The following is an 18,959-nucleotide window of genomic DNA, read 5'->3' on the forward strand; positions in this document are numbered from 1 at the left end:
AAGTCAAAACGGTAACTAGGCCACTCAGGAATATTCAATGTCATCTTGGTAAGCAACTCAAGTGTAGATTTGGCCTTGTGTTTTAGGTTATTGCCCTGCTGAAAGGTGAATTCGTATCCCAGTGTCTGTTGGAAAGCAGACTGAAACAGGTTTTCATCTAGGATTTTGGACTATGTACAGCTGCAGCGAAAGGTTAGCAGCTCAGATAGCTGATGTTTAAAGTTGATTTCTTTGCCACATTTTGTGCAGTTATTATTTAAAAGCCTTGTTGCAAACAGGATGCACGCTTTGGTAATATATTTTCTTCTGTACAGGCTTCCTTCTTTTCACTCTGTAATTTAGGTTAATATTGTGGGGTAAGTACAATGTTGTTGATCCATCCTCAGTTTTCTCTTATCTCTTACTCTTCTTTGCGAGGCATTGAAAAACCTACCTGGTCTTTTATGGTTAAATCTGTGCTTGAAATTCACTACTCCATTGAGGGACCTTACAGATAATTGTATGTGTGAGGTACAGAGATGGGGTAGTCATTTAAAATTACATTAACCACTATTATTGAACACTGAATGAATCCATTTAACTTATTATGCCATTTGTTAAGCACATGTATACTCCTGAAGTTATTCAGGCATGCCATAACAAAGGGGTTGAATACTTATAGACTCAAGACATTTCAGCTTTACATTTTTTATTCATTTCAAAAATCTTCTACAAACACATTTCCACTTTGACATTATTGGGTATTGTGTGTAAATCAGTGACACCAAATCTAAATGTAATCAATTTTAAATTCAGGCTGTAACACAACAAAATGTGGAAAATGTAAAGGGGTGTTGTCACGTTCTGACCTTTATTTCTTTTGTTTTGTCTTTATTTAGTATGGTCAGGGCGCGAGTTGGGGTGGGCAGTCTATGTTTGTTTTTCTATGTTGGTTTTTGTGTTCAGCCTAATATGGTTCTCAATCAGAGGCAGGTGTCGTTAGTTGTCTCTGATTGAGAATCATACTTAGGTAGCCTGGGTTTCACTATTGGTTTGTGGGTGTTTGTTTCCGTGTGAGTGTTTGTCGCCACACGGTACTGTTTCGGTTTTCATCACATCGTTTATTGTTTTGTATTTCAGTGTTCAGTTTGTTTTTAATAAATTGTCATGAACACTTACCATGCTGCATCTTGGTCCGATCCTTACTCCTCTTCAGACGAAGAGGAAATTTGCCGTTACAGGTGTGAATACTTTCTGAAGGCACAATACTGTATATAAATGTGGGGTGTGTGAGGAATTTTGTTAAGAAGTTTGAGTTCTAGACCATAAGCATGGCTCTCCTTTTGATGGAAATTCAGAAAGTATTCAGACCCCTTTACTTTTTTCACATTTTGTTACAGTACAGCCTTATTCTAAAATGGATTAAACAGATTTCCCCCCTCATCAATCTACACCCAGTTACCCATAATGACAAAGCAAAAACTGATTTTTAGAAATGTCTGCAAATAAAATAAAATGAAATATCATATTTACATAAATATTCAGACCCTTTACTCAGTACTTTGTTGAAGCACCTTTGGCAGCGATTAGTCTCGAGTCTTCATGGGTATGACGCTACAAGCTTTGCACACCTGTATTTGGGGAGTTTCTCCCATTCTTCTCTGCAGATCCTCAAGCTCTGTCAGGTAGGATGGAGAGCGTCGCTGCACAGCTATTTTCAGGTCTCTCCAGAGATGTTCGATCGGGCTCAAGTATGGGCTCTGGATGGGCCACTCAAGGACATTCAGAGACATGTCCTGAAGACATTTCTGTATTGTCTTGGCTGTGTGCTTAGGATCGTTGTCCTGTTGGAAGGGGAACCTTCCAGTCTGAGGTGCTCTGGAGCAGGTTTTCATCAAGGATCTCTTTGTACTTTGCTCTGTTCATCTTTCTCTCGATCCTGACTAGTTTCCCAGTCCCTGCTGCTGAATAACATCCCCACAGCTTGATGCTGCCACCACCATGCTTCACCGTAGGGATGGTGGCAGTTTTCCTCCAGACGTGATGCTTGGCATTCAGGCCAAAGAGTTCAGTCTTGGTTTCATCAGACCAGAAAGGCTTCTTAACAACTTCTACCCCCAAACCATAAGACTGATGAACAGCTAATTAAATGGCTACCCTGACTATTTTTAATGACCCCCCCTGTTTATTATCTATTCTTAGTCACTTTACCCCTACTTACATGTACATTACATCAATTAACTAGACTAGCCTATACCCCCGCACATTGACTCGGTACCGGTACCCCCTGTATACAGCCCCGTTATTATTATTTTATTGTTGCTCTTTTATTTTTTTACTTTAGTTTTCTTAGTAAATATTAATAACTCTTATTTTCCTTAACTGCATGGTTGGTTAATTCAGCACACTTCGAGCAGAGTTTGTTGAATGAACAAACTTTAACACATTAGCTCAAATTCTTGTCCATTTGAAGTCCACTCAATTCACAGAATAATGCTGATTAAGCAATTGGTTAACTTGGCTTTTTTACAGAGTACTGTGTATCATAACCTGAGGGCAGTTCTGATTCTGAATGATCTTCAGGTAGAATGTCATCACACTCCACATACTCAATTATCTTTTCTATTCCCAACATAATTCATCTACTTCTTCAAGGGGAATGTTAAGTAGAAATATGACCCCAAACTCAAACATGTCACTGCCACAGGGCCTGCCAATGGGTTGTAGGAGTGTACAGGACAATTTAACAACAACACACTGAAGAGGGGAGATAGCAAAGTCATCTTCTGCTCAAAATCTCACGCTCTCCCTTAACCCCAGAGACGCTTGTCCAAATTAGGGAAGACTCAATAGAGGAACCGAGTCAGATGCATGAAAGAGATGTGGCATTTTGATCTGGAAACAACCACAACAAGTTGGTTTACATCATTACATAGACTCTGCAATGCCTTATTACAGAATCCCACAACTTTTAGCGATGAAACATTCTGTACGCAGGATAGCTATTGAAATGCTTGGTTGAATTGACAGTATGCTGCCCGCTCAGGGAAGTGAAGAAAGGTGTTGCATGGTTATTTGATGTGACACAACCTGATAATGATGAAATGATATAATAAATAAAGTGTAATGCTATAAAAAGTCTAATCAGGGTTAAACCAGATTACAAGAAGTCTAATAAAAAGTGGCACTATAAACAGTGGCACTTGCCTCACCAGGAGCATTTGTTTTGTTTTGTTTTTTAGGAAATGAGCAACCAGTGTCATGGTTAAAAAACACAGTACATACTGCTGTTCTATCACACATGCAATGATGTCTGTGTGAAAAAAACATTGTTTGAAGTAACATCTTGTAACAACAATGTTATTGTAATATTGCAAACGGATGTGTCAGTTTCACCGCTATGGATTACAGTTCAAGGTTGACTAATGCTATTGACTATCGCAATTACCTGAGACCATTGAGTCATACAGTACAGTATGTGGGAAGGATAGTTCCTCTTGTTGCCCCATGTTGGAAGATTGCTGACTGAAACATAAGGAGTATTTCTTCACAGCTGGATTGTGTACCAGGTAACAATGAATGAAATCCAACTGTGTTAAAATTACCTTGGGTGTTGACAGCCTAAGTGTCAATGTAACTTCATTATTTCATAGTTATGCTCCTGTAAGTTAGCTAAACTGCTCTAGACTATTTGAATCCTTATTTAAATGATTCACTGCATGTTTCTTTGCTGTAGGTAGTTGGCAGCATAACCCATAGTGACAGGACTGATGAGTAAAGGTTGGCATGCTACTAATTGAGAGTAGGCTACTATGAATCTGTGGGGTTGCCCTGGCGATGCCAACTTAGCGTGACTCTGTCTGTCTGACTGTCCTAAGCACTGCTTATTTAAAACCATTACCTTCACTTTACATACTCCATGGTCATAATCAGTTGTTCAGTTCATTATTGATGTATCTATGTAAATTACAATAATGTATCTATTACACATATATTACACTAGAGGCCCAGAGGCTAGAGAAGAGGACCAGTAGCCGGAAGGTTTGAATCCCAGGCCGGGCATTAAAAATGAACTGACAACCAGAATGCACCTGGTATTAGATCTCCTCCTTAACCTCTTTAACCCAACCATAGTGCCAGAGGCACTGCACTGCAGCTGACCCTGTGCTACTCCCAAAGTATGGTATTTTTCCACTTCTGATGGACTATAGTGCTACAGGTGGACTTTTCTTGATTGATGGGCATCATGGGTCGTTGCACTAAAGTAGTTTGGGGCCGGTGTCTGTGAAATGGGACAGCAGCCAACTAGCCAAGTCCATGGGCTGCATCGGTTTCCTCTCTCTTTCTTTTTAATAACCAAATATTATATTGACTTTTGTTTTGATAAATCAATGTCATATCACTCTTTTACACTTGACTTAATATGATGGAAATAATCATTCCCTCCTATACATGCAATAACACATTTTTCTGAGAGAGTGGTACATTCTATAATACTAAGTACACAAAGTGTTTTTCGCAATAACTTAGTAATTTAGAATGTGAAATACACAATAGATTGATGTCAGCAAGTAAGACAAATATAAATCAATATACCAATTATTTAGAGGATATGACTATTGATAACACATTTATTTTAAGCTTGTTGAGCTTTATTTCTGTGTCTGAATACAGTTTTGTGGGTATTTTTTTCTTCCAATTTATAGTACATTACAGTACATTGTGAAAAGTAATTACGATTAAGGCAGTGTTTTTGTCTGTCATAATGTATTTGGTGTCTGTCATCACCTTGATTTCCTTCCTCTTGTTTGATGAGGGTTTTACCAGTGATGACTCACTGACATTGCTCAACTCTACGGGCTTTGAGCGTATATAAGACGTCTCCTGGCCACAAACCACACAAAGAAGACACTCTTGAGGAAGAAGCATCATGAAGACTTTCAATCTGTGCTTACTACTAATCAACCTGGCAATAGTGGTTCACTCTTTGCCAATCTCGCCACCTAGTGAAGAAGATGAAGCCCTTGCAGAGGTATGCTTCTTGTCACATCTTTTGCTAGAAGGGCCTATATTGGGTTTTACAACTGAAGTGATTGTGATGGAACAGATGTGTACATGTAACTTCATATGGCTTGGTCAGTTTGTTATTGTAAAAGAGAATGTTGATAATAAAAATACATTGGACTTAGTTGTGTTGAACTATTGATGTGCAAGAACTATTGAAATACTTGCTTAGTTAGATACTATACTCATAACACAGTAAAGTCATTGTTTATTTTAACACTTGTTGTGTGAGCCTTGTACACATACCATATGATATTATATTCATAACTGTAGTAAAGGTCACCATAATGTACTATCATATTAATATCATGCTTGCTGTGTTTTCTGTAGACGTACCTGAAGAGGTTTTTTAACCTGACAGAGGAGACGGGTCCTGCGTTCAAACGGGGGCCCAGCCAGCGGAGCAGGAAGGTCAGCGAGATGCAAAGTTTCTTTGGCCTCAAGGTGACAGGAACCTTGGACGCTGAGACTGTGACGATGATGAAGAAGCCACGCTGTGGGGTACCTGATGTCCAACTCAGCCGCTTCACCACCTTCGACAATCGCAAGTGGCAGACCAACCAGGTTACCTACAGGTGAGAGGAGTGAGAAAGACTCATTAGACCATGGTGAATTTATGCTAAGAAAAAATAAGGCTTGTCATGTTAACATTTAGTTATGTGCGTTTATTAATCAGGTGGTCTTTAAACTTTGACAAAAACATAAAGGCAAGTATCCACTTAGTGTGGATAATAATGTTTTTGTATTTGCAAACATCAAGTTATGTACAGAGACAGTGATGATAGCCCTTTGAGGAATGTTTTTCTAATGTTGACTGTTGGTGTATTGTGTTCTTCAGGATTGAGAACTACACCCCTGACATGACTGTGGCTGAGGTGGACAACTCCATAGAGAGAGCACTGCAGGTGTGGGCCAAGGTCTCCCCCCTGAGGTTTACCCGCATCTACAGTGGCATCGCTGACATCATGATCTCATTCGGCACCAGAAGTAAGAAACTTTTATCCTACCTAACACAATGAAACAGAAAAATACTGTGAAACGTTTATTGTACATTATGATGCATTGTGGGAACATTTTGTGGGTAGGGAAGGAAATGCTATATTTCGAGTGGTACTGTAATTACATTGCACAGAATACAGTACCAGACCGTATTTTTGGAGTGTCGAAAGCCTTTTGTCCACTCGTGAGTAAATGGCATTGTTGTCTGGCTGATTAACATATTTTGAGGTGTGCCTTGTAAGAGTCTATATTTGTTGCACCCATTAGTGAGAATGCTGTACCAATTTAACTGGTATGTGGTAATAGTGCCCCATCAATTTACAATGTATAGGGGACAGATTGGAGTGGCAGCAAGTCTTAAACCTTTAATTGTCAACCTCAAATTACCTGGCAGCCAACCTGCTGGCACCAACCCCATGTAATTACAGCAAAACACAAACCTTACCTCCCCTAATTGAATATCATTCATTCATCCATTGCAGTATTGTACTGTGTGTAATTACACAGTACATGCTTTGATACTGTATTTATATTACAGGTGGTATATTGCAATATGAAATACTGTAACTTACTAACCACTTGCTGCTTGTGAGTTACTGTCATATTCAGAGCAACCCCTTTACAGTGTACTATAATTAGCTAATAAGCTGATGTACCAAAATGTCATACTGTAGATGTTCACAAAGAATGTATCCATTTAAAAAGGGAACATAAAGTACTGTATGTACTGTACAGTGCTTTGTTTTGAAAGACAGACGGTCACTTCAAAGGCTCTCAGGATGTTTTTGTATAGCAGAGTTAGAAATGGAGGGATGCAGGGAGATACCTGTAGACGATCCACTGTTTACATTCCTCCTGTCAGAGTGTAGTACAGGTATAGACCTATTCAGGGGCACCCTCCGCTACATGCCACTTACATAACCAACATCACCATCACTCACAAACACAGACATCCACAATGGTCTCGGTGGCATTCTGCTGCACTTTAATCTCTTTTACATGGTTTGATGTGCTGACAGAATGGAGAGACACCTAAATACCACTTACATGACCATCACCACCACTCGTAATCTTAAACACATACATCCACAGTAGCATCAATATCATGTCACTGCTTGTCCCTCGCTGTAATCAGTATTTACAGTTTGATGAGTTGAAGGGGTGTTATTAGAGCCACTCTGCCTTATTTCACCCTCTGAGGTTTTTACCAAGTGTATCGGTTTTAAGAAACTAACATTCTATATAAATCATTTGAATATAAATGTTTATACAGTATGCACTTGTCCTTATCTCTGATGGCTCAAATGATGATTTCTCCTGTCTGTGTAGATCATGGTGATTCTTACCCCTTCGATGGCCCTGATGGCACCCTGGCCCATGCCTTCTCCCCCGGTGCTGACATTGGAGGAGATGCTCATTTTGACGATGACGAGTCCTTCAGCTTCAGCTCAACCAGAGGTGAGACCCTCTATCACAACAATATGTGGAACATGACTTCATTTACGCTGTTTCAATTGTAGGACAGTCCTGAGTGACATGTCATGATAATTGCCACAAAAGAGTAGAAGATCTGTAATTATGTATTGTCATCATAAAGGGTACAACCTGTTCTTGGTGGCTGCCCATGAGTTTGGCCATTCCCTCGGTCTCAGCCACTCCACCGACCCTGGAGCACTGATGTACCCAGTGTACAGCTACACAGACCCCAGCACCTTCTCTCTGCCCCGCGATGACGTCAACGGTATCCAGCACATCTATGGTCAGTATTCAATTATCTTTTCTCTTTCTGCCCAGTTTGCTTCAGCTTTATATTGCTAAATTCCACTTTGTTTGCTTTTGACTGATCAACAAAAAGGCTCAGGCCAAATCATTTATATAATTGATCTCCAAGTCATTTTATACTGGAACTTGAATTAATGAGTATCTGTGTCCTCCAGGTCCAAACACAGATGTGAACCCCAAACCAGACAAGCCAGATCCTACACCCCCTTCCACCCCTAATGCCTGTGACCCCACCCTAGTTTTGGATGCTGTCACCACTCTACGTGGGGAGAAGATGTTCTTCAAGGGCAGGTACAGCAAATCATGTAGCCTAGATCAAATGTTCAGTGACTTATGGTAACCTACAGCTCAAAAAAAGTCAATGAATGACACGGTTTCCCAGGAAAACAGGTTGCCTGTTCATCTGTAATCAAGAGCTTTAACGTCCTGATGTCTTCCCTCCATCCTCAGGTTCTTCTGGCGTAGCTACTCTCAGAGCAGCAAACCACAACAGAGCCTCATCAAGAACTACTGGCCCGAACTCCCCGACAACATCAATGCTGCTTACGAGAGCCAGCTATCTGACAGAGTGTTCCTCTTCAAAGGTATGGCAGAGTCACCAAATGCCTCAAATTAGCCCTGGTATGGCTGTAGTCTCCATAACTTGTCTAGAGACATATCAGAGCTAGCCTCATACACTACAGTGGCTTGCGAAAATATTCACCCCCCTGGGAATTTTTCCTATTTTGTTGCATTACTATTCACCCCCCCCAAAGTCAATACTTTGTAGAGCCACCTTTTGCAGCAATTACAGCTGCAAGTCTCTATAAGCTGGCACTATGGCTGTAATGAATACTGTGTGAATATGTCTCAGCAATACATTCTCTGTCCCTGCAGATAGTCAGGTCTGGGCTCTCTACGGATATGACATCGTCCCCGGTTATCCCAGAAACCTGAAGAGCTTGGGCCTGCCCAGTACCGTGAATAAAGTTGACGCCGCCCTGTACGATGAAGATTCTCGCAAGACCTTGTTCTTCGTTGATGACAACTACTACAGGTTAGTGGAGTCTGTTTAATCATTACAAGTTATTGCATTTTTATTCATTTTTCTATGTACTGTGTATTGCCATTAGATGTCACTAATATTTCTGTTACCGTAGTTACGACGAGGCAATGAAAAGGATGGACAAAGGTTTCCCCAAGCGTGTGGATGAAGGGTTCCCAGGCATGACAAGCAAAGTGACTGCAGCCTTCCAAGTCCGAGGTGAGTGTGATACAGCATCTAAACACATTACAAGCCAAGCATATGGAAATGAACAATGACGTGGAAAAAATGTTGATTCAACCAGTATGTGCCCAGTAGGATGTCTCTAACCTCTCTACCCTATATGGTTTTACAGGCTTTACCTACCTCTATAGTGGCTCCTATATGTTTGAGTACAGCATGAGGACCAGGAGACAGTTACGCGTGCTAAGAAACAACTACTTCCTGCCCTGTTAGAACATCAACACTCATGAGCCGTTTAAAGTAGTAGCCATGAACAACAATGAATGCAGCCAAATATTTTTTTATAATATATAATATAGTTGTTGTAACTTTGAGATTTTAAAGATTTGTTTTCTAATAAATATTTTTGTCACATGTCTATTTAAATATCTATTCATGCATCTCAATTATTTGATATGTTTCTTGATTAAATTGTAACCTAAATAATCTGAAAACATGAATGTATTGAATGAAGGCCAAACAAGTTTTTACACTTGTCATATTCAAATAAATTCCAAGTTATTGAGATTTTTTTTGCCTTTTACTATGGTGTACTTATGGTGGAAACATTATGGAGAAAAGATGCGTATTTGATCCATTGCTTCAAATGACATTACCAAACAATTCACTTAAACAAATATACAACCCACAGAGGGTCCTACTAATCACCCAAAACAACTGCAAACAACTACAGAACAGGTGTCCCAAACAACCCGCAACAACCACAAACAGATACAACAAACAACCCAAAACATCCACAAGCTACCACAAACAGATAACGCAAACAACCCAAACCCAAACAACCACAAACAGGTACCACAATTAACCACAAAAACAGGTAACCAAAAGAACCCTCAAAAAACACAAACAGGTACCCAAAAGAACCCAAAGGTACCCTGCCCCCAAATAATGAGAAGCATCCAGCTGCAGAGTATGCATGCTGAGGCCACCTGTTATGAACGAAACCTCAAAGTGCATTGTCTGGCGTATTTTTGCGTCTCAGTTGGTATGTGTTCACTAGCTCTGGTCCAAGGCATAGCTAGTAGCTTGCTATGGTCCCCACTCGCTCTGGTCCAGGGCATAGCTAGTAGTGCTGGTCCGCTACTAGCTAGTGTGGACCAGAGCTAAACCAGAGTTAATGTGGATCAGAGCTACTAGCTACTAGCTATACACTGGACCAGAGCAAGTTAGTGCGAACCAGAGCTAGACTAGAGTTAATGTGGACCAGAGTTCATGTGGACCAGAGCTAGTTATTTACTAGCTACGCCCTGGACCAGAGCTAGTGCGGACCAGCGCTACTACCTATGCCCTAGACCAGAGCTAGTGTGGACCAGTACTAGCAAGCTACTAGCTATGCCCTGGACCAGAGCTAGTAACATATTATAGCTCTGGTCCAGGGCATTAGAGCACTGCACAAATACCAACTCAGACGCAAAAATATCATCTGAGACGCAAGCGCATGCTCTTTGAGGTTTGCAGACCTGGTGGCCTCAGGGTACATAATCTGCAGTTTGATGCTTCTTGTTGGTTGGGGTACTTTTGGGTTCTTTTTGGTACCTGTTTGGGGTACTTCAGGGTTATTTTGGGTACCCGTTTCTGGTTGTTTAGTGATTAGTAGGACCCCCAATGGTACATGAAATTGAAATTGAATTATTTAGGGAAATCATATGGTGAGACTTAGATCTGGTCTGCCTAGACTGCTAGATATTTTGTTATTTTCACGGTAAAATATAGATGAGAACATTTCGAAGAACCGCTCTGCCATATAAAGCAATGATCCTCTTGTAATGAAATACAAAGGCCAATGAGTATTATGGTCCAAACACACAAAGAAAGTTGTGAAGAGGGCACGACAATGCCTTTTCCCCCTCAGGAGACTCAAAAGATTTGGCATGGGTCCCCAGATCCTCAAAAAGTTCCACAGCTGTACCATCGAGAGCATCCAGACCGGTTGCATCACCGCCTGGTATGGCAACTGCTTGGTATCTGACCGTAAGGAGCTACAGAGGGGAGTGCGTAAAGCCCAGTACATCACTGGGCCCAAGCTTCCTGCCATCCAGGACCTACATATATACTAGGCGGTGTCAGAGAAAGGCCCAAAAAATTGTCAAAGACTCCAGTCACCCAAGCCATAGACTGTTCTCTCTGCTACCCCATGGTAAGCGGTACCGAAGAGCTAAGTCTAGGTCCAAAAGGCTTCTTAACAGCTTCTACCCCCAATCACATGGCCACCCGGACTATTTACATTGACCCCCCCCCCACCCTTTGTTTTTACATGCTACTCGCTGTTTATTATCTATGCATAGTCCCTTTACCCCTACCTATATGTACAAATTTCTCGACTAACCTGTATCCCCGCACAAATACTCAGTATCGGTACCCCCTGTATATAGCCTCGTTATTGTTATGTTGTTTTGCTTTAGTTTATTTAGCAAATATTTTCTTAACAATTTTTCTTAAAACTGCATTGTTGGTTAAGGGTTTGTAAGTAAGCATTTCACAGTAAGGTCTACACATGTACATGTGACAAATAACATTTTACTTGATTTGAGCAATGGAAAGAAACCATGAGCTAGCATGACAGTCCCCAGGCTACATGAGAAAATGACACACATTTGGCAAATATTCTGGTTTGCTTGATCTAACCCCCAGTATAGTCCAGTGACACAGGAGAAAATGATATGTTATGACACATCAAAAACAGGTAATCAGTTGTCACATCAGTATGAGCCATGCTAACGATACACAAAGAGGCTAGTCTCCTCTCGTGACAGGTGCAAGCTAGGAGTCAAGATCCTCCCCTCTTGCCAATTAAGTTTTTACAATTGCCTAATCCCCTGTTTCTGCTCTTTGAGCTACAATTAAACACATACATGGACGTTACAGTAGGTCAACATCAGTTTAACTAGTTTCTCCCGTAAGAAAATATTCCACAGTGATTAATAAAAATGTTGTATATGTCTGAACGCTTGCTTGGATTGAATTAATCAGCCACTTTAAATAATAAGTGAATAATAGTCTAAATAATAGAGTTCCTCTCAATCCTTTTCCTATGTTTTAAGTGGTCAGCTTCAGTGTACATCCAGTAGCTTATGTTAGAAGCTGTCTGCAAACTTTCTGTATTCTGCATCAGGACGTCCGTACATAGCAATAATTATGGTAATGCATCCTTAGTCCCTAACACCACCATGCTTCACCGTAGGGATGGTGGCAGGTTTTCTCCAGACGTGATGCTTGGTGTTCAGGCAAAATAGTTCAATCCTGGTTTCATTAGACCAGAGAATCTTGTTTCTCATGGTCTGAGAGTCCTTTAGATGCATTTTGGCAAAGTCCAAGCAGGCTGCCATGTGCCTTTTACTGAGGAGGGGCTTCCGTCTGGCCACTCTACCATAAATGCCTGATTGGTGGAGTGCTGCAGAGATGGTTGTCTTTCTGGAAGGTTCTCCCATCTCCACAGAGGAACTCTGGAGCTCAGAGTCAGAGTGACCTTCGGGTTCTTGGTTACCTCCCTGACCAAGGCTATTTTCCCCCAATTGCACAGTTTGGCCGGACAGCCAGCTCTAGGAAGTTGTTAATGTCTAGGAGCAACAACGGCTGAGTGGGGAAGTGGAAGGCCACACAAGCTCGCACAACAGGACCGCCGAGTGCTGAAGCGCAACACTACTGAGTTCCAAACTGCCTCTGGAGGCAACGTCAGCACAATAACTGTTCTTTCTGAGCTTCATGAAATGGGTTTCCATGGCCGAGCAGCTGCATACAAGTCTAAGATCACCATGCGCAATTCCAAGCGTCAGCTGGAGAGGGGTAAAGCTCGCTGCCATTGGACTCTGGAACAGTGGACAAACCTTGGCGGATGCCAGGAAAACGCTACCTGCCCCAATCCATAGTGCCAACTGTAAAGTTTAGTGGATGAGGAATAATGGTCTGGGGGCTGTTTTCATGGTTCAGGCTAGGCACCTTGAAGGGAAAACGCTACGGAATACAATGTCATTGTAGACAATTCTATGCTTCCAACTTTGTGGCAACAGTTTGGGGAAGGCCCTTTCCTATTTCAGCATGACAATGCCCCCGTGCACAAAGCGAGGTCCATACAGAAATGGTTTCTCGAGATCGGTGTGGAAGAAGTTGACTGGCCTGCAGAGAGCACTGTCCTCAACCCCACAGAACACCTTTGAGATGAATTAGAACGCGAATGTTCCAACATCTAGTGGAAAGCCTTCCCAGAAGATTGGAGGCAGTTTTAGCAGCAAAGGGGGGACCAACTCCATATTAATAATGCCCATGATTTTAGAATTAGATTTTTGATGAGCAGGTGTCCACATACTTTTGGTGATGTAGTGTATTTCATCTGCGTTGTTTACAGCAAATTAAGCATAGAGGGCAGAACAAGCAAGGAGGTAGGCAAAGGCAAGCACGAGCTAGCGAGATCCTATTAGTGTGTTGTAGCATGTATTTGATATTTCCGTTAGGGAAACTCAATTCGACCTTGGAATCCTCCTAAACATCACAATTTTGTACAAATTTGGCAAAGCATCAAGTCTATAAATCTTAGTGCACTGTGTCCATAAAAGATTCCAGTTTAGGGAAGAGAAAAATGTATTGAGATCAGATGTTTCATCGATAAGAAAATTAGCAGAACATTGGCCCAGTTTCACCTAGTTCCATCCTCTCCCACTAACCGTGACTGGACTTCCTCTCACTACCATATTTAGTGATAAGAAAACGTTCTTCTTCTTATTCGATAGGCTTTAACGGCGGTTGGCATCCAATGTTAATGGTGCAATACTGCCACCAGCGTGACGGGTTATTGAATAAGAAACTAAAAAAACAAAAGGGGGAAAACATCATTATACAAAATACAAAATTAAAACACGTCAACTAACAAAACTCACCGCACTTCTTCAATCACAGTCCACTCCAAAGTACATCCCTACACAAGCTCAGTGGCCTGCAATGGCGGGAACATTCACTGACAGGGGGCATAAAAAAATGGTGCTGATAGATAGGGCAGCCGTGCTTCAAGCCCCTATGCAACTTTGCAGTCTTTTGTTGTCTTATGTGTTATTTCTTACATTATTAGCCCAGAAAAAAATTTGTGTTATTACACACAGCCGGGAAGAACTTTTGGATATCAGAGCGACGTTAAGTCACCAGCATTACCAGCATTACGACGAGGAATATGACTTTCCCGAATCGGATCCTACGTTTGTTTCCCCTAGGGCAATTGAACTGATCCCAGAGGCTGATCCTAAACACCGTCGGTGGAGAAGAGGTATTCGGAGGGGACTTCTTGTCCGACTCAGGAGGCACGCACACCACCCACTGCTTACGAGTATATTATTCGCTAATGTTCAGTCTCTGGATAATAAAGTTGATGAGCTCAGGGCGAGGATTTTCTTCCAGAGAGATATCAGGGATGGTAACATACTCTGTTTCACAGAAACATACTCTGTTTCACAGAAACATTCGACCACTGCTACTCCAAATCCCGGGATGCCTACAAGTCCTTACCGCGGCCTCCCTTCAGCAAATATGATTACGACTACATTTTGCTCTTCCCTGCCTATAGGCAGAAACTCAAACAGGAAGTACCCGTGCTAAGGACTATTCAATTCTGGTCTGACCAATCGGAATCCAAGCTTCAAGGTTGTGTTGATCATACAGACTGGGATATGTTCTGGGTAGCCTCCGAGAATAACATTGATGAATACACTGATACGGTGATACGGTGATACGGAGTATATCAGGAAGTGTATAGGGGATGTCGTACCCAATGTGACTATTAAAACCTACTCTAACCAGAAACCGCGGATAGATGGCAGCATTCGCGCAAAACTGAAAGCGCGAACCAAGCATTTAACATGGCAAGGTGACTGGGAATATGGCCAAATACAAACAGTGTAGTTATTCCTTCCGTAAGGTAATAAAACGTCAGTATAGAAACAAAGTGGAGTCACAATTCAACAGCTCAGACACAAGACATAAGTGGCAGGGTCTACAGACAATCATGGACTACAAAGAGAAAACCGTCCACGTTGTGGAAACCGATGTTTTGCTTCCGGACAAGCTAAACACCTTCACCCGCCTTGAGGATAACACAGTGCCACCGATGCGGCCCGCTATCAAGTACTGTGGGCTCTCCTTCTCTGTGGCCGACATGAGTAAATCATTTAAGCGTGTTAACCCTCGCAAGGCTGCCAGCCCAGACGACATCCTGAGCCGCGTCCTCAGAGCATGTGCAGACCAGCTAGCTGGAGTGTTTACGGACATATTTAATCTCTCCCTATCCCAGTCTGCTGTCCCCACATGCTTCAAGATTGCCACCATTATGCCTGTACCCAGGAAAGCAAAGGAAACTCAACTAAATGACTATCGCCCCGTAGCACACTGCCTCAACCCCTGGTCCTGGGTCTCAACCCTGCCCTGTGCAACTGGGTCCTGGACTTCCTAATGGGGAGCCCCCAGATGGTGAAGATAAGAAACATCTCCACTTTGCTGATCCTCAACACTGGGGCCCCACAATGGTGTGTGCTCAGCCACCTCTTGTACTCCCTGTTCACCCATGACTGCATGGCCATGCACGCCTCCAACTCAATCATCAAGCTTGCAGACGACACAACAGTAGTAGGCTTGACTACCAACAATGACGAGATAGCCTACAGGGAGGAGGTGAGGGCTCTCGGATTGTAGTGTCAGGAAAATAACATCTCACTCAATGTCAACAAAACAAAGGAGATGATTGTGGACTTCAGGAAACAGCAGAGAGAGCACCCCTCTATCCAAATCGGAAGGACAGCAGTGGAGAAGGTGGAAAGTTTTAAGTTCCTCGGTGTACACATCACAGACTGAAATGGTCCACTCACACAGAAAGTGTGGTCAACCTCAGGAGGCTGAAGAAATGTGTATTGGCCTCTAAGACCCTCACATGTTTTTACAGATGCACAATTGAGAGCATCCTGTTGGGCTGTATCACCGCATGGTACGGCAGTAACACAAGTGTGTGTGGAAGGGCGGTAATACTAGTGTGTTTGGATGGGGGATAATACTAGTGTGTGGAGGGGGGGGGGGGGGGGGTAACGCGTGTGTGTCAAGGGGGGTTAACACTAGTGTGTTTGGGGAGGGGAAAACACTAGTATGTGTGGGGGCTGGGGTAACACTAGTGTCTGTGGACAGGTGTAACACTAGAGTGTGTGGGGGGTGTAACACTAGTGTGTGTGGAGGGGGTGTGAAACTAGTGTGATTGGAGGGGGGATGACACTAGTGTGTGTGGAGGGGTAACACTAGTGTGTGTGAAGGGGTGGGTAACACTAGTGTGTGTGAAGGGGTGGGTAACACTAGTGTGTGTGGAGGGGGGTCTGGTAAATAGCAAGATGACCTCGGGATGCAGTGTAAGTCCTGGCTGGTAGCCTCTTAGATGAGAGAGGGCCTCGCAGCTCATCTTCCTCAGGTTCATGATGGCTTCGTGGGCAGTGTGGGCTGAGGTGGGTGGTGACAGGCATATCTTGGCAAGACGCACAGACTCTTCTTCGGGGCGATACGCCCACAACCGCAGAGCTCTCCAGAGGGCAGTGCAGTCTGCCCAAAACATCACCAGGGGCAAACTACCTGCCCTCCAGGACACCTACAGCACCCGATGTCACAGGAAGGCCAAAAAGATCATCAAGGACAACAACCACCCGAGCCACTGCCTGTTCACCCAGCTATCATCCATAAGGCGAGGTCAGTACAGGTACATCAAAGCTGGGACCGAGAGACTAAAAAACAGCTTCTATCTCAAGGTCATCAGACTGTTAACCAGCCATCACTAGCACATTAGAGGCTGCTGCCCTATATACATAGACTTGAACCACTTTCCACTTTAACATTGGAACACTAGTCACTTTAATAATGTTTACATATTTTGCATAACTCATCTCATATGTATATACTGTATTCTATTCTGTTCTACAGTATCTTAGTCTATGCCGCTCTGACATTGCTTGTCCAAGTATTTATATATTCTTAATTCCATTCCTTTACTTTAGATCTGTGTGTATTGTGTGTATTGTTGTGAAAATGTTAGATATTACTTGTTAGATATTTCACTACACTCGCAATAACATCTGCTAAACATGTGTATGTGACCAATAAAATTTGATTGGATTTTGACAGGATTTCTGCCATTTATCTGGGTTGCCCTGTCTTTCTAAAGTCTTTGAAAGCCAAGTTAGTAAACAGATCACTGACCATTTTGAATCCCACCATACCTTCTCCGCTGTGCAATCCAGTTTCCGAGCTGGTCATGGGTGCACCTCAGCCACGCTCAAGGTATTAAACGATATCATAACCGCCATCGATAAAAGACAGTACTGTGCAGCCGTCTTCATCGACCTGGCCAAGGCTTTCGACTCTGTCAATCACCACATTCTTGTCGGCAGACTCATTAGCCTTGGTTTCTCAAATTATTGCCTCGCCTGGTTCACCAACTACTTCTCAGATCGAGTTCAGTGTGTCAAATCGGAGAGCCTGTTGTCCCAACCTCTGGCAGTCTCTATGGGGGTACCACAGGGTTCAATTCAATTCTAGGGCCAACTCTTTTCTCTGTATATGTCAATGATGTCGCTCTTGCTGCGGATGATTCCCTGTTCCACCATTCCGTATACATCTGGCCCGTCCTTGGACACTGTGTTAACAAACCTCCAACCGAGCTTCAATGCCATACAACTCTCCTTCCGTGGCCTACAACTGATCTTAAACGCTAGTAAAACTAAATGCATGCTTTTCAACTGATCGCTGCCCGCACCCGCCCGCCCGACTAGCATCACTACTCTGGACGGTTCTGACTATGTGGACAACTACAAATACCTAGGTGTCTGGCTAGACTGTAAACTCTCCTTCCAGACTCATATTAAACATCTCCAATCCAAAATTAAAGCTTCCTATTTTGCAACAAAGCCTTCTTCACTCATGCCGCCAAACATACCCTCATAAAACTGATCCTTGACTTCGGCGATGTTATTTACAAAATAGCCTCCAACACTTTACTCAGCAAACTGGATGCAGTCTATCACAGTGCCATCAAAGCCCCATATACCACCCACCACTGCGACTTGTATGCTCTCGTCAGCTGGCCCTCGCTACATATTCGGCGCCAGACCCACTGGCTCCAGGTCATCTATAAGTATTTGCTAGGTAAAGCTCCGCCTTATCTCAGCTCACTGGTCATGATAACAACACCCACCCATAGCATGCGCTCCAGCAGTTATATCTCACTGGTCACCCCCCTTAGCCAACACCTCCTTTTGTCGCCTTTCCGTACAGTTCTCTGCTGCCATTGACTGGAACGAATTGCAAAAATCACTGAAGTTGGAGACATATCTCCCTGACTAACTTTAAGCATCGGCTATCTGAACAGCTAACTGATCGCTGCAGCTGTACACAGCCCATCTGTAAATAGCCCATTCAACTACCTACCTCATCCCCATATTGTTTTTATTTACTTTTTTTCTCTATAGCACACTAGTATTTCTACTTGCACGTCATCATCTGCACATCTATCACTCCAGTGTTAATTTGCTAAATTGTAATTACTTCGCCACTATGGCCTATTTATTGCCTTACCTCCTCACGCCATTTGCACACACTGTATATATATATACTTTTTTCTATTGTGTTATTGACTGTAGGCTTGTTTATTCCATGTGTAACTCTGTGTTGTTGTTTGTGTCGCACTGCTTTGCTTTATCTTGGCCAGGTCGCAGTTGTAAATGAGAACTTGTTTTCAACTGGCCTACCTGGTTAAATAAAGGTGAATTTTTTTTTTGCCCTTTTGTCTGTGGTAGATTCCTTTAGATAACTACAAGTTGTGAATCGTTTTTACTACAATGACCACAATGCGCACTGACGTTTT

The 18,959-nt window shown here is 42.7% G+C and overlaps 1 protein-coding gene across 1 annotated transcript; it reads left to right on the plus strand.

Annotated features, from left to right (window-relative positions):
- Positions 1-4,859: 4,859 nt before the first annotated feature.
- LOC100136017 (collagenase 3) lies at positions 4,860-9,598 on the plus strand. Its single transcript, XM_021618131.2, has 10 exons — positions 4,860-5,011; positions 5,374-5,618; positions 5,882-6,030; positions 7,372-7,500; positions 7,640-7,801; positions 7,980-8,115; positions 8,275-8,408; positions 8,701-8,860; positions 8,964-9,067; positions 9,204-9,598. Exons 1-10 carry the CDS (start codon positions 4,910-4,912, stop codon positions 9,302-9,304), a joined length of 1,422 nt encoding a protein of 473 aa, XP_021473806.1. The 5' UTR covers positions 4,860-4,909; the 3' UTR covers positions 9,305-9,598.
- The last annotated feature ends 9,361 nt before the right edge of the window (positions 9,599-18,959 follow it).

This window comes from Oncorhynchus mykiss, chromosome 10 (assembly GCF_013265735.2).
Source record: "Oncorhynchus mykiss isolate Arlee chromosome 10, USDA_OmykA_1.1, whole genome shotgun sequence".
NCBI lineage: Eukaryota > Metazoa > Chordata > Actinopteri > Salmoniformes > Salmonidae > Oncorhynchus > Oncorhynchus mykiss.